General features: G+C 42.6%; 1 protein-coding gene across 6 annotated transcripts in view; it reads right to left on the bottom strand.

Moving 5' to 3' along the window:
- Lmpt (four and a half LIM domains protein limpet) overlaps positions 1-15,470 on the bottom strand; it is a 133,412-nt gene that overhangs the window by 53,174 nt on the left and 64,768 nt on the right. The window contains exon 1 of one of the 6 annotated variants that reach the window (XM_076774624.1): positions 4,180-4,864. The exons of the other annotated variants lie outside the window; for them this stretch is intronic. Within the exon in view, the coding sequence (XP_076630739.1) occupies positions 4,180-4,682 (503 nt within the window). The 5' untranslated portion in view covers positions 4,683-4,864. Of the gene's footprint in view, positions 1-4,179; positions 4,865-15,470 lie in introns of those variants that run through there. 6 annotated transcript variants of the gene reach the window in all.

The following is a 15,470-nucleotide window of genomic DNA, read 5'->3' as shown; positions in this document are numbered from 1 at the left end:
TAAATGAGATTTCCAGCGAGCAGAGAAGATTAATGCCTCGCCGCTGCTTAGAAAAGTGCCTTCGTGTGTATGTGGAGCGGACGTTAACAGCTTGTTGAACGTATCTATTAGACCGAGGATATCACGGACGATAAATATTTGTCCGTGGTGTTTCATTAACTCCAGATACGCGTCGGCCCTGATAAAGCCTCTAATCGAGTTTTATTGCGCTCACTCCGCAACAAGATTCCCGCTAATCGTCTAATTAATGCAAACATCGACGTCTTTCTCGAACGACTCACGCTTTCCACTTATCCTCCCGCCAAGCAAAAAAGAATATCAAACAGGCTTGATTTACCAGTTGAAAAATCATAAACACATTGGATATTCCGGAACTTTTACTTGACAAAGTTTCAAAATGGTCGACTCAAAGGGGAGCACAAATTTTAAATCAGTAAGTTATTATTTGAAAATCACCAAATATTGAACAATAAAAAGCAGCGACTTCTCTGCATAATTGTCTCTATTTTATGCAGTCGACTATAAAAAAAAAATAAAATTCAGCACTTGGAGGGTGTTGAAATACGATACCAGTTAAGGGTTGAAAAAAACAATTTTCTAGTTATTATCTTCTCCCCCACCAAGGTTTTAAATACACGCGATTATATTATAAAATAAAATGGTGATAGATATTTCGAGTGAAAAAAATGTGATTTTAACCGAGACTTTTGGCGGGGAAGAAGGGTGGACGAGGGTTTGGCTAACGAAGGAGAGCAAAGGACCCTCGTGGTAGGACAGGACGGCGAATTGGAATGAGTTACGATCCTGGCTGGTTGCGTTCCGCGGTCGCGGAGTTAACGAGGCGTCAACGTTAATTTGCATCCACCCTTCGGCGCGACGGTTTCGCGGTGGCTCGTAAAATATCGGCGAACGTCCGTCGACGGGAGAGATTCAACGTGTTATCGCCCCTTAACAAGGACGCAAAAAGGAAGAAACGCTATGGGGGAACTGTTTGTCGTTGAAAAGCCCTTTCCGCGAGTTACGGTCCGCCGGCAAACAAGGCGACCGTTTCGCCGACATTATGGACGTGACATTACGGTGACCGTTTCGCTGCGCCCCGGAGGAATAATTCCTGAAAGGTGCCGCGAGATCCTCGAGAATCGTTTCCGCGTGGTCTTTCGAGGCTGTCGGAACGCAGTAAAGTGTTTGAAATCCACGTTAAAACGTTACAAAAATTAGTTTGCCACTTGGAGAATCGAATATGTAGAAAATAAAATGCTGGAATTACAGCATTACGATCCTTGTAATTTAATTGACTCGTATCTGTGCAAATTTACGCTTCTATAAGTTTCATTTCGTTTATAATAAAAAATCGATTAAGTAAAATGCACATTGTGACTTTGCAAAAGTTAGTTCATCATCTGGAGAATCGAATATATAAAAGACAAAAATGGTGGAATTATAGCATTAGAATTTTTGTAATTTAATAGACTTGTGCCCACGCAAATTTCAATAATAAAAATAAAATAGTTTTATCGTTTTCATTATTCTTAACACAAACGCAAATTATTTTGGGCGTCCGCCATTGGAAGGGGATGTAACTGTCGCAAAATGTTCCTCGTTTCTGTTCAATATACGGACAGATAGAAAATATTGGTGAATTTACGAGGGTACTCCTCCTGTCTCCGCGGTGTTTTATTCTTCTCCACCCCTGTTTCCTCCCCCCCTTGAACGAGATAAGGGTCTCCGTCGCGCGAGTTATCCACCGACCCCTTATCGTTGTATTATCGACGACGAATGCAGAAAATATAGAGAAGGGAAGGTCGTGTTAGCACCACCGACGACCTTCGACATCCGGAAGGGTGCGGTGGAACGACGATGAATGCTTGCAAATGCATCCCCTTGATTATATACGATTGACGTACGACCATTAGCATGTGGCACGCGGTCTTCGTGAGCTTTTGCGTAGCGAAATGATGGGTCTACAGCGATCGATGCTCTACGGACTACCCTGGGATACCATCGACTCTCACCCCTAAATTACGATCTTCAAATAGTATCGAAATAACCCCAAAGAAATATATATTTCATAATAATTGAGAAAAAAAATATCTTTGCGTTCGCCTGTGTGCGTCAGAATTTTTATTTTATGGTATCTCAAAGTACACGACTAAAAAAAGAAAAAAGAACACTATTTGAATTGCAGAGTAAAATATTAATCGAGTGTAAAAGCCAGGGTGTCGAAGAATACTATGAAACAGCTTTCTGGCGCGAACGTGAAATTGGGACGCTCCCTACGTCCGTCATTTTCGTCTATCTGTCGAATCCGTACGGAGTTCGTAAAAAATAAGCACCGAAGGGGGAGAATTCGTTTGAGAAAATGGGCGAGATACCGAGAGGGTGTGTGGGTTCTTCGAGTGTCCCAAAATTCTAGTCTTCCAGCGTCCCTCGCATTATCTTGACGAAGAACACTGTTTCTTGGATACGCGTGGATCTATGTTATCGAACGAATCGTTTCAATTTACAGTAGAACCTCCAATACGGGGACCCTCGTTGTCCAAAATGGTCCACCGTGCAAAGAAAATTAACAGATCACTCTTCTAGCTCGATCGATCGACGCGTACGATAGTCCCTCGTTATAAGACCGAATCTCTCCCCGGCAAAGAGGCGTAAAACCATACTCCTACCACTATTTTCTTCAATCCAAGGCTCAAAAATCAATTGATTTAATATCGTGTGAGACCTTTAAATTAGACGACTGATAATTAAAAAATTTAAGTATATTTATTTAAATTTCCACGCAAAGAAACTCACGATAATTTAATATTTCTTAAGCAATTAGAAACTCGGTACCATTTTTGAAACAATATTAGCTACAATATTAACAACGTAAAGATATCTCTGCTCAAGTGTCTTTGAAGATTTAAAAGTATCCAGGGTCCCAGAAATACCCGAAAATCGCTTTGAAAGCGACAGAGTAATGAAGACGCGATCATTATTTTGCAACAAAGTGACCATTTCAAAATCTCTGGGCGTTACGGCGGCGTAAAAATTTACGACGTCTCACGCGCCTATTTGCGTCTTTTGGTCCAGTCGGCGAAACTATACCGGGGCAATTAATTCTCCGGACGATATATAAACCGAGCGATTTGTCTCGACATTCCACGATGGGTGGTACACGCGTAAACGCTTGTAAGCGGCGTCGTTCGAGCGGAATCCGAAAAAAGCGAAAAAATCGAGGCCACGCCCGTCGACTCGTATTAATTCCGTGGCGGTGTCGCGGGAAAAGAGACGTCGAAAGAAGAACGCCCTCGAAGCTCCAGTTTATAATTTGTGGACGAAGCAAACCGGGTCGAGTCGACTCGAACGACGCGTACAGTAGTCCCTCGCTATATGACTGAATTTTGTCCCCGACAAAGCGACGCATAAAATCATCCCCGCGATTTTCTTTGCTTCCAGGTTGAAAAATTGAATATTTTCTAAGATCTTTGAACTAGAAAGATGATGATTTAGTTTCTTGATGTAGATTTGGTCCGGAATCGTACAGAAATTCCACGGTTTTGTTTTAGTTGTCTATGCTTGGGTGTTTGAGATCGATCGCTCTCAGGAATCTTCAGTTTATCTCGCGCTTCGGAAATTGAGACAAGAGGCGATTTTCGCTCGTTTTTCTCCCGGAAAAAAGAACACGGAGACGCTGTTTTTCCATCGGCGACTCCGGTTCGGCGCTAACGACAGTTAATTATGTTTGCACGGTGCACGCGGCGCTAATGGACCTCTAGAATTTTAATTGGCCGCGATCTTATCGCGCCTTCGCGAATACTTCGCCTTCGGACGATTAGAGCTCCGGTGTAAGGGACGATAAGTACTCAGTTTGCGAACGATCGATCAACCGCGATGGCACGTGTCTGGAAGGAGCAAATATTAGCCGACGCGAGACACCGTAAGCATATCAAAGGGACGTCTACTCCATACTCCGCGTCTCTCGAAACATTAGATCGCCAAATTCTAATCCCGTCGTAAAATCCAGCATTTGACGAGACAGAAAAAGCTAACCTTTCAAGCGATATTATTATAAAGCTTCAAAGCTTTAAAAAAAGCTCCGTCACAACGCTTCTAATTCGAAAACCACTAGCACTTCGCACACGAAACACAAAAACAACGTCCTCGAGGGATGGCCATGCGCATTCTCAGCTCAATTACCTAACTATCAGCTCGAACAGCTCGAACTGGTCGAACACCTTACAGTACAGATGCAACACCCTCACGCAGGCCCACTTCATGCCCGGCCACGGGGCCAGGCTGAGGTCCAGCCCGTCCTCCAGCGGGCACCTGCCGATGGCTATGCTCCTCTTCAGTTCCGCCCCCGAGATCGTAGGAAAACGATTCTTCCTGTCCAGCATCGGGTTCCTCTTCCCCCTGGGCGCGTCCACGGACCCAGGGATCATTCCCCTCTTGATCTCCGCCCCGGACAGCGTGGGGTACCTGTCGCGACGGTCCAGGGACGACGTCTTCCGGTAAAACTCCTTCTCGGGCACCGAGGGGCACCTGGCGCGCATCGTCTCCAACATCGGAGGACTCATCGGTCGCTTCTTGGGCTCGGGGATCTTCACGCGGATCCCCTGGGGTTCCCCGCCGGGCCCCGTGGCGCAGGACACCCTCACCTCCACCTTGGGCCCCTCTTGGCTGGGTCCTTTCGGACTCATCCTGGGGCCCGCGCCGGCCAACAGCTGCGGCGTCGTGTGACGCCTCTGCAGTTTGTCGTTCAGGATGACACGGAACCCTCGATCCTCATCGTTTGGGACCACGAGGCTCCTGCAGATGCAGACCGTCCGCGGGGACTCTTTTCACCGAATAATTATTCGACAATTACTCTTTGGTAAATCTCTCAGGTGCGGTCTAGACGTTGTTTTGGGTGTTCCAGGCCTCGCCGACCGAACGAAAACGTGGAAAGTTCAGTGGACTCTGGAAAATCGCGAGATATTCTCTTTTGGGGGAAATAGTTAATTGTTTACGGGGGATGATCGAACGTTCTCGCCCGGAAGAAAAGGATTCTCTGCCCCGTGCCATCTCCCGTCCATTCCTCGCAAAATGGACGATTTTCTGTAGTTGCAGTTTGTCTAGGAATAGGTAGTAATTATCGACGTGTTTGTAGGGATTCTAACTTGGTCGACTAATGGTGTAACTGCTAATTAAGGGTGCAAGTTCGCGCATATAGGGTTACTCTTGGGAACGCGTTACCATGACAATTGTCAGGATTCGCTTTAGTATTCGTAGAAAATTCTATAACGATCAGGAAACTCTGATATTTTCCATTATTATTTATATCGTTATTTAGCAAATTTGTGGAGGTATACAAATATTCATCTAGTTAACTACAGTAATAATTATTTATCGATATCACATTCAATCAATACGAAAAATCTGATATTTTCCATTATTATTTATATCGTTATTTAGCACATTTGTGGAGGTATATGAATATTCATTTAAATAAACGTATTAATAATTCGTTGTCGATTTTACACAGCATGATCTGAAATTTTGAAGAATTAAGCTTCGTAGTTTGAAATAATACAAATGACAAATGACAAATAAAAGAGAATAATCTATGTCTGATTGTTCTGACCATTTCCAAATGCGTAGCAACGATTGCTTTTTCTCGTTTCAGTATAAATCCAGACTCCATGCATTTTCGTGATAATAATTTCGATGATTATTTTTTTTAAATTTCGCGAATAACGAATGAAAATTTGAAATTGAACCGTAAAGAATTCACGAACGGATTCCAGCATGGATAATATTCGGTTTGTAAATAAAATTTGCCCGACCATTCGGGGGCCCGCGAGCGTTTCGTTTGTTTCCGACGATCCCATAAATCAACTGCCAGTAAGAGGCTAAAATTAAACGTAGCGAAGATTGAAATTAACGATCGGCGGGTCTCGAATCTAAGAAGTTTCGGGCCAAATCGTTTATCACCGCGGAGGAGCCGGCTGCAACGTTGGAAAGATATGGATTAGGCTACCGGAAAGAAGGATAACAGGGGGAGTTTGTAGCAACATCGCGAAATTGACGCGCGCGGAGTTTATAATTCGCGGCGAAATGAAGGCCGATGGTTTGTTTGGTTATCGACGAGCGGTCCCGTTGGAAAAATTATTACGAATGGACGAGAACGGACGAGCCTCTGGACGCGTACGAGCTTTCGATTTATTTTCATTGCGGAAATCGCCACGATTCACGAAGTCGTCCGGTTATTTATAGGGGCGAGGATCCTCCGCGCGGTGGCTACGCTTGTCGTTTAGTATGAAAAAGGAAACGACGGGCTTCCCCATTCTTTTCGAAAGTCCTTTCGATCCTCCAGATCGATCCTCCGCGAACTACGGTACGATATTTTGTCTGTTGGCTACCAAGTGAGTTCTAGGGACTTTCGATCGAATAACAATAAGAAATTTTCTCTTTTCTGTTGAACAAGTTCGGTGAAATAAAACGAATAGCAATATTGGCTCTGATATTATTGAAAAGTTTCTACGCCTTGTCCAATAAGACGAGACTGTTAATTTAATATTGGGCGTTTGACCTTGTTTGCTCTTGTTTGCTCTTGTTTGGACAAGGTATTGGGTTCACCGGAAAGTTCTGACCCTTCCTTTAGCGAAAGGAAGCGATAGATTCGTGTATCGATCATTAACATTTAATTTGTAACGTAATTTCTACGAATATTAACAACTGTTTTCCATCCTGATGGCAAACATTCTAGTAGACCTGTGATATAATCGAAAGAAAAGTTCCATGACGATTAGATCGATTCAGAATTGTTTTCTTGTAGTTCGAAAGAATCATATCTGTGATTAAGATGTGTTGTATTTGGGTTAAACTGTTCTATGTGTTATCGCATTCGTAAGACACGGGCGTTCAAATGAAAAATGCGCTAAATAGTGGAATCGATGTGAAACAAATAGCGATATTAGCAATCTCGATAAACGTAAACGCAGAGATACCGTTCAGCGAGCTAAGTAGAATCGCAATAAACTCGAGCTATCAGTAAAAAAGTTTTATCCTATATTTTCTGTTTCTCTCTTCGAAATTACTATCTTTTCTATTTATCGCGAAACGCCCTCGGTCCGTTTCGAACTTAATGAAAAGAAATCGTGTTACGGCCGACGATAAACGACGACGATCCTTTTCCAAATATGTACAAGGACCTCCTTCGAAGAGACGTCCTTTCGATACGGTTTTTCGCGATGAAAACGAACCAATAAAATCGAAGTGCCGTACGGTGTCGTGCCCGAAATTATCTCGATAAATCTGACATGGGAGATAACGGGACGAAAGCAAGCTGGTTAGTCTTTCCTTGCACTCTATCGACCGTCTCGTGTTCCGAGGACACTCGAGATAAATGTCATGTGACATTTTACAAACTCCCGACTAGGCTCGAGTCTGGATTTCTTATCAATTGTCATTGTTAGTTTTGTATCGCCTCTACTGTTCGTAATGTCTGCATAGAAACTACTCGAATTTTTCTCGAAATCTTCGGAAACTGTAAATGGAATAAATGAAAGCAAATATTCTCTTATTTCAGTGACGCCATTTTAAATATTCCAGACCACGATCTTAGAACGCGGGATTTTTCAAATAGAAAATAATTTCATTCGATAGTTGAATGAACTAACACGCGATTATATTTAAATAACGCTTACTTAAATGAGATGGTATATAATTTCTCGAATCGATAATACTCGAAACTTGGGGTCGATCGACCTATCGATTAATCGACTCGCGGGGGAGGTTGACTTCCATAGAGATATCGATACGAGTTTCGATGGGTCGGGTGAGGCCATTTGGTAGCTCCGACGTATAAATAACGCGTCGAACGAACTCTTGCGTTGGTCAGAATTGACGTAAGCGAAAAGGAGCTAATAACGTTCGACGTGGACGCGTGACGCGGACGTCAGGGCATTAACGGCTCGATACGTTAAAATCCGACGGGGTGAGACGATCTTTCCATTTCTGAAACGGTTCTACCTGGAAGCTCGGCTATATTCCGTCGCAGGTGAATCATCAAAAGCGCAGAGAAAGGGAAAGGACAGAGGTCGACGCAGTTAGTCAGTCGCTGAATTGCACCCAGGCGAATTCGTTTGCCAGGAATACGATCTAAAATGCTCGTTCGAGGGCGAATCAGAGAAAAACGAACGCGATTCGCCCGCGAGTGAATCATCGCCGCGATTTCGCGGCTCGAACCACATCTCGACCGCGAAAAAATCGGTCCCCTTTTGCTCTCGCGATCATTTAAGGCAACGATACTTTTTAATTAAGAGAGTCGTGTGATATTTGATACAAAATTAATATTCGTCACTTGACAATGATCTGCACGTGCTAAGAAATCACGATCCAAAGACAAATGACAGTCTTTTTAGAAGTCTTACGTATGAAAATTTAAGGAGATTTAAAAATCCACGTTCCTAAATTTTCCTCAACCTCTGAAATAATTTTCTATTGCATAGGGTGACCGTGTGCATTTAAAATCAGAAATAAAACTGTCATTGAACGGCTGTAGATTATCAGATTAATTTTCACTTTGCACCCATCTCTAATAAATAGAATAATAAATAGAAAAATAACGTTATATTTTTTTTTATAATATTTACGATCCGAATTACAAAATAAAATTGTGTTTCGCGTTTGGAGGACTCGATTTTGGAGGACTGCTTTGATTTCTGGAATCGTTCGAGCGGTTCTATTGTCAAAATGTGATAAAAAATTGCCTCGCGAAGGAGGTGACAGGTGTCACGGGGGCGAAAGAAAGGCGACAGGAAGCTTTCGCGTCGGGGACAACACGTCCAGCCGGTAAGCCGAGCTAACTATCGAGATCGTACGGCGCGGCTAATGGCTATTAATTAGATAAATGCTCGCTATATTAAGCGTCGCTGATGCCGACCGTTCGAAATAGCCGCCGTCGCGGGATAACGCGCAGTTTCGCGTTGTTTCATCTCCTTCGACGTCGTGTTTCGACGCAAACAGAAAATAAAACGTCGAAAAAACGATTTAAAACCGACCCTATCGAATGGAGAGGAAAATGAAGGACAAACAGATCGAGATCATACTCGATGAACCTGCTCGATAAACGATCGTTCTCCTCGCGTACGATCTACGAGACGTCGGATGAGTGAAAGTAACGTTGGATATAGTGTAATTGAAGTGAATTTTGGGGGGAAAAGAAACACGCTGAAACCGATATTTTTTGGAGTGGGTTCTACATTTATGGTAAATTTATATTTCAAACGAACGTCTGCGTGGTCGATACAACCTGAGAAACACGTGCTGGGAATCCATGGAACGGGGACGATATTGGTAAATTTTCCAGAAAAATTGCACACGAATCTTCTTCCTGTACATGATCTATAGGAGGCCAAATAGTTAATTGCATTCACGAACGTGAACTTATTAATACTCCAGAATAAAATGGGGGACGATATCGGTAAATTTTTTAGAAAAATTGCACACGAATCTTCTTCTTGTAGATGATCTACAAGAGGCCAAATAGTTAACAATTGCATTCGCGAACGTGAATTTATTAATACGACTGCAGGATAGAACGGGGGACGGTAATTTTTCCAGAAAAATTGCACACGAATCTTCTTCTTTTCATGATCTACAAGAGGCGATATAGTTAACAATTGCATTCACGAACTGAATGAATTTTTTAATACGACCCCAAGATATATCACGTGAATTTCATAAAAATTTGCCCGATGGCCCGCAGAATCTTCTAAAACCCTTCGAATTTTCGATCGAAATTAATTTTGTAAATGTTATCGAGTGTTTCTCAGAGAAAATAGCGAAAACAGCGGTGGTAATTATTGAATCGTGATCGAACCGTAGTCGATATTTCACCGAGTAGGAATTAGTAAACCCGTCCATCGGTAAGAACGTTCGACCTCCGGACGCGCGAAGATATATTGCGCCCCTACCGCACGTGAGTACACAGAAGCGCACAGAACGCGTTCCGAGCGACGCACAGATTCACAAGGCGCGAGCAGCGGTGTCGTTGCACGCTGTAAATCATCACGAGGGTTAAAAACAGGGGAAAAAGAGAGAAAAGAAGGAAGACGATTTACTTGCCGCGCCGTGTCTCGATCGGGGACGCGATGGACGCGAGCGCGTTCCGAGCGCGGGAGATTTGAAAACGGTCGCGATCGCTGGCCAACGCGAGAGAGAGTGCATTCGCAGAAGGAGCGTACTTCAAACTGGCGCCACGAGATTCGACGGGGACGTAGGTAGGTGTGTACCTATGCTCGCTATACCGGGTGGCACCGAGACACCGGAGCGTCGCGACGCCTGGCGCACGCGCGGAATCACTCGCGTGCCGTCGAAAGCTCCGGGACATCGAAGCTCCCACCTTGTCGGCGAGATTGCAACCAGAGACCGTGGAATCAGAAGCGGACGATCCCGCGATTCACAAGCGTCGCGACGCTTCTCACGCGCCCACGACTCGAGGGAATCTTTTTAACGAAATTTTTTAACGCCACATCCACGTTTCTCACAGTTAGAGAATTCGTAAATAATACGTATATTTTTCATGTATCAATAAAATTACTTTTGTGCGTTCCATATGGCATTAATTTCTTCGAACCATTATAGCAATAATGGTATTATCGAACACGTTATTAGTATCGATATTTACTCTAATTATGTATTTTTATGTACAATTTGACGAGTACTCGAAATTAGAGAATTCGTAAATATTATTTGTTTGCAATTTATTATGTTAGCAGTAATAGTAATAATAATAATTTTTGCCAGTTTTGCGTCGTTATCCATAGGCGATTTCTATCGTGCGTGTAAATCGCGATGTAAAACGACTCCGCGGCATTTCATCGGAATCAGCAGTTCCGATTAGCGTAATCGAAACGTGTTCGTACACCTGTCGACGGAAAAATTTCGATCGACAGAAATATACGGACGATCCAGGGGACTTGGTGGTCGAATTCCTCCGAGGTGAAGTCATCTTTACGAATTAATTCCACGAGAACCGATCGAGACTACAGACTTTTCCTTATACGCGACCTTTGCTTGTATCTTATAGCGAAAGAATTGAATTTTCTTCATTAGACACGCCTATTCAAAATGGGGAAATACTTTTACACTAGAAATCGAAGTCTTGATTCGGGAAATGCTTCAAATTTGACTGTGAAAAGTTTTAAAAACTTGGACAACTGAATTATTAATATATCAACCCCTTGTTGTACGAGTCTACTCATCAAGTCTTGTATAGCAAAATCAACGCATTTTTACTTTCACGAGGTATTCGTAAAACGAATCTCTTCTTTTTCGTGATCATTCCTTGTACGAATAAATTTAAACGAAATTAAATAGTATAAGTTTGACAAATTATATGGAATTAAATCGTACGTCAAGAGGTTAATATGAAACTTGAAACGGATAAAAATTCCCCTGCCACTATCCTATTTTGTTTCAATTGTGAATCCTAATAAATTCATTTTTAAACGATTATTTTAAATAGTTAATAATTAATATTTTTAAAAATAGAAAATTGGAGAAATTGAAGACACTTTTGGCTGGAGTTGTAAACCTTTCCCCGGAACGAATAATAATAATTTCGCGTGCCACGAGTTTCACCGCGTTTCGACAATAATTATAACTGTTGTTTAACGTTCTCCGTGTTTCTGGGACTATTGCACCGTGGCTTATAGTCGGTACGAAATAAAAGATTGCACGAAAACGGAGTGGCCGTAGGGTAATGCTTGTTAAACGTCGCGTCCGCTATTAGGACGCGTTTCGCGGGAATCTCCGCGCCGTTCGACTTTAATTATCGTCATTATTATTTATTATACGCTGACGTGGTTTCGCAGCGACGCGGAAGACACGTCCCCGGCCGAGTTATCTCCGACTTTTTTCGAGAATCTCGCTCGTAAAAGGTGCTACGAGCGGCTACAACGAGTCGCTCCGAGATACGAGTTCTATCTCCTGATTAAGGTATCTTTAAACAGGCCCGTGCTTGGATATTTCAGCGCCCCCGGGCAAAAGTCACGACTCGATCGTTCTACGTAAGATTCACAAAAAAATAAAAGTGTATTACAGATTTCAAAAACCGTAGAATTTTTATTGTTCGAACGGTTTGTTTGAGGAAAATATTTGTAACTTAAATTTTATATTTGATTAGATAAAACTTTGCTCGTTTGCTTACAGAGTAACCAAACGAAATATTAGTTAAATCTCAGGGAAATCACAAACACACAGATTTTAAATGCGATTGGACACCTGCAGAACGTTTATATATTGAACACGAAACGTAGATTTAAGATTGTTAGTTTCGTAATACTCGATAATAACTTTCAGAGACAACTCGTAGACTAATGCAATTTTTTTTCTCCTTAGGGTGCCCCCTGTGGGAGACCCAGATGTACCCCTTCTGGTACAGGCTAGTTACGGGCCTGGATCTAACGCTCGAAGTCGATTTTCTCGACGAAGGCAGCGTCGGTCCAGGATTTTGTTTGAACAACAAAACGAAATAATTTCCATACCGGTCCAACTGCGGAGGAAGGTGAAGGATTAATCAGGGAACCGGACGCCGCGTCGGGTCGAGTCTTTTTTAGGACTCCTTTCAATCGCGCGTCTCGTTACGTCAGAGGTGAACGCACCCAGAATTCATGCCCCGTTTCCAATGGACACCGGAGGGATCTGTCGCGGGCATTTTTCGCCGGTTTACGTAAGTATCGCGACATTTCGAAAGCGTGACACAGCTCCATCACGATTTTGGCATGGCCTCCCGACGACCACGCGCAAAACAGCCTCTACGTAAACACGAGAGTCCATTTTCGGATTTTCCACGGCTAGATTTTCACGGTTACCAATCGTGCATACTCTGTTTAAACGATTTAATACCCCCTCTTTTACTCCATATGTTTTCTACGCGATTTTTATACTATAAGCGACGCAATGGTCACCGGTGACCGACAATTCAAACTTGGAACGCGTTGTAAAATTTATAACGAAAAAATAGACAACTGATTAATCATGTGTACTCTGTTTAAATGATTGTACACCCCCTCCCTTTTGGATGATATTTTTTTCTACGCGATTTTTATACTATAAGCGACGCAATGGTCACCGGTGACCGACAGTTCAAACTTGGAACGCGTTGTAAAATTTATAACGAAAAAATAGACAACTGATTAATCATGTGTACTCTGTTTAAATGATTGTACACCCCCTCCCTTTTGGATGATATTTTTTTCTACGCGATTTTGGTACCATGAGCGACGCGATGGTCACCGGTGACCGACAGTTCAAACTTGGAACGTGTTATAATATTTTTTTGTAACGAAAAGGCTTTGTTGCTGGTAGAATTTTAAACAACATTAGTCTCGTTAAGAATGCCAACTCTTGGAACGTTCATCCTATAACGCGAATCAGTATTATCGCTAGTAATTTATGCGATAACGCGCTCTTATTCTCGAACTCGTTAAACTCGTTCGTACGTTCCATGCTTTCAGCTATCTAAATTAATTAACATGATTAATTTATTCGCGCGCGCGTACGTTCTTCCAGGCTTCTTTGTTACTTCTTTGCTTCGTTAACAATGTTATTCTAAAAATTGTGTAAGGAACAGACGATATCGCGTATAAAATAGTACTTATACATCGAAAACGTTGATGTGACTGTCGTGACAGGCTATTTGTTGTTCGATAAGCGCAATGAAGTCAAGAATTCTATGAAGAATTCCTTAGGATAAAGCATGAATGTTGCAAGACGTTTTAAGATAATTCAGCGTTCGTAGAATCGTGTTATTATTTCGTTTTTGGAAGTTCAGTGGAAATAATAAGTGTACTGGGACGAATATATGTACAATACTGCCTCGCTTCAAGACAAAACACTGGGTCCACTGCCTTGAATCGAGGGTGTATACTAGTAAACGAACTCCAAGAATACCTATGTATAATCCATTAAAAGTTCAAATGTTCCAAATACAACCATATTTAAAAAATACTTCTTTCTTCTGGCAAGAAGTTCAAAAATCACTAAATTAGACAATTAAATTCAACTAGGTGCCAATTGCTCCAATCAATTTCACTCCAGGGCTCCAGAAAGTAAAAGTACCGACTCCAGCGTCTTGCTCGCGGGGAAAAAATTCAGTCTTAAAGCGAGAGACTACTGTACAAAGCATCTTCGATATCGTTTCTTGGAGTTCAACGCCTAAAACAGAATCATTTCGATAGAATAAAAACGTTTCAAAGAGTTGGAGCTCGAAAGTCACCGAATCTCGTGTCGTAAACAATTCTCTCAATTTTTATCGACACAGAAATCTTCGTAGATATAACTCGATTATTAAATTATTCTACAGCCAACGCTGGCTGCTTTATTTCGTTCGACAGCGATAAATTCCGGGCTAAATCGACTCGTAAGAGAAACATGGAGGATCCCACGACTTCTGCGCGCGATTTATTTGAAAATAAATTCACGAACACCGAAGACAGGACGAGGAGATTCGACGAATCGAATACTACCGGGATCCCGATTCGAACGAATCACCTTGGCAATGAGTCGGTGACTTATTCTGGTCCGGAATTGAGCAAGATTTATCCGACGAGCTCGCGTATTTTGGCTTACCGCGGATTTCTAGTACGAAACCGGCTTTGGAACAATAAGCTTTCGAACCGCGTCCGTCGTGAAACTGCACAGATCGACTTCCTGCATTTCGAGTCTCGTTCTTTTTTCTCCCACCCCGAAAACAGGCATCCTTGAGGATGAATTTCGCTCAATACGTCACCGAATTCACGACGGTTCGACGAGTCATCGCGATCTTCGCGGATTTGCGTCAGCAATCTCGCGACCGAAACACGCCGTAATCGTCGATGTCGAACCGCCTCGAGGACACGTTCGTCTCCGACCGACGTGTCACCGTGAAATTCGAATTGCGCAAACACGATGGCGAACACGCACGAAACTTCGCGGAAACGCGGTTGCAAAATTTCGCGCAATGTTTCTAATTTTTCTCGGTACTGGTTCGCGTGTCGAAAATTTTCGCGAAACACAAAAGGTTCCAAATTTCATTCCTGACAGATCATGTTATGAGCACTTTTATCGTGGGGGCGAGCACGAACGAGATATCGCGAGTTTTAGGACCGAAAGAATTTTATTTTAAGTCAGCGTTAACATTCGGCGATTTGAAGTTAATTTTTACAAAAAATTAGAAGTTTATAAGTTTGTGTCGACGAGATGAGTTTGAAAATTAATTGAATTTAATTGCACGGGATCGAAAATTGACGCACGCACCTGCGTCGTGGAAATAAACGTTTCGTAATCCGTAGTAAAAGCGTATTTACGTTTGACGCGATATTACAAGCGTTAAAACGCGAGACATTAACGCGCTCGTCCGCCGCTGTATATTCGAACCGCAATAAATTGGGGCTAAAATGACGGAATCGCTCGTTGGTTCGGTTTGGCGAGACGCAAATTGCTTGTACCAAAATTACCGG

Source organism: Colletes latitarsis, chromosome 2 (genome assembly GCF_051014445.1).
Source record: "Colletes latitarsis isolate SP2378_abdomen chromosome 2, iyColLati1, whole genome shotgun sequence".
Lineage (NCBI taxonomy): Eukaryota > Metazoa > Arthropoda > Insecta > Hymenoptera > Colletidae > Colletes > Colletes latitarsis.
This window is presented reverse-complemented; position numbering and strand designations above follow the sequence as displayed.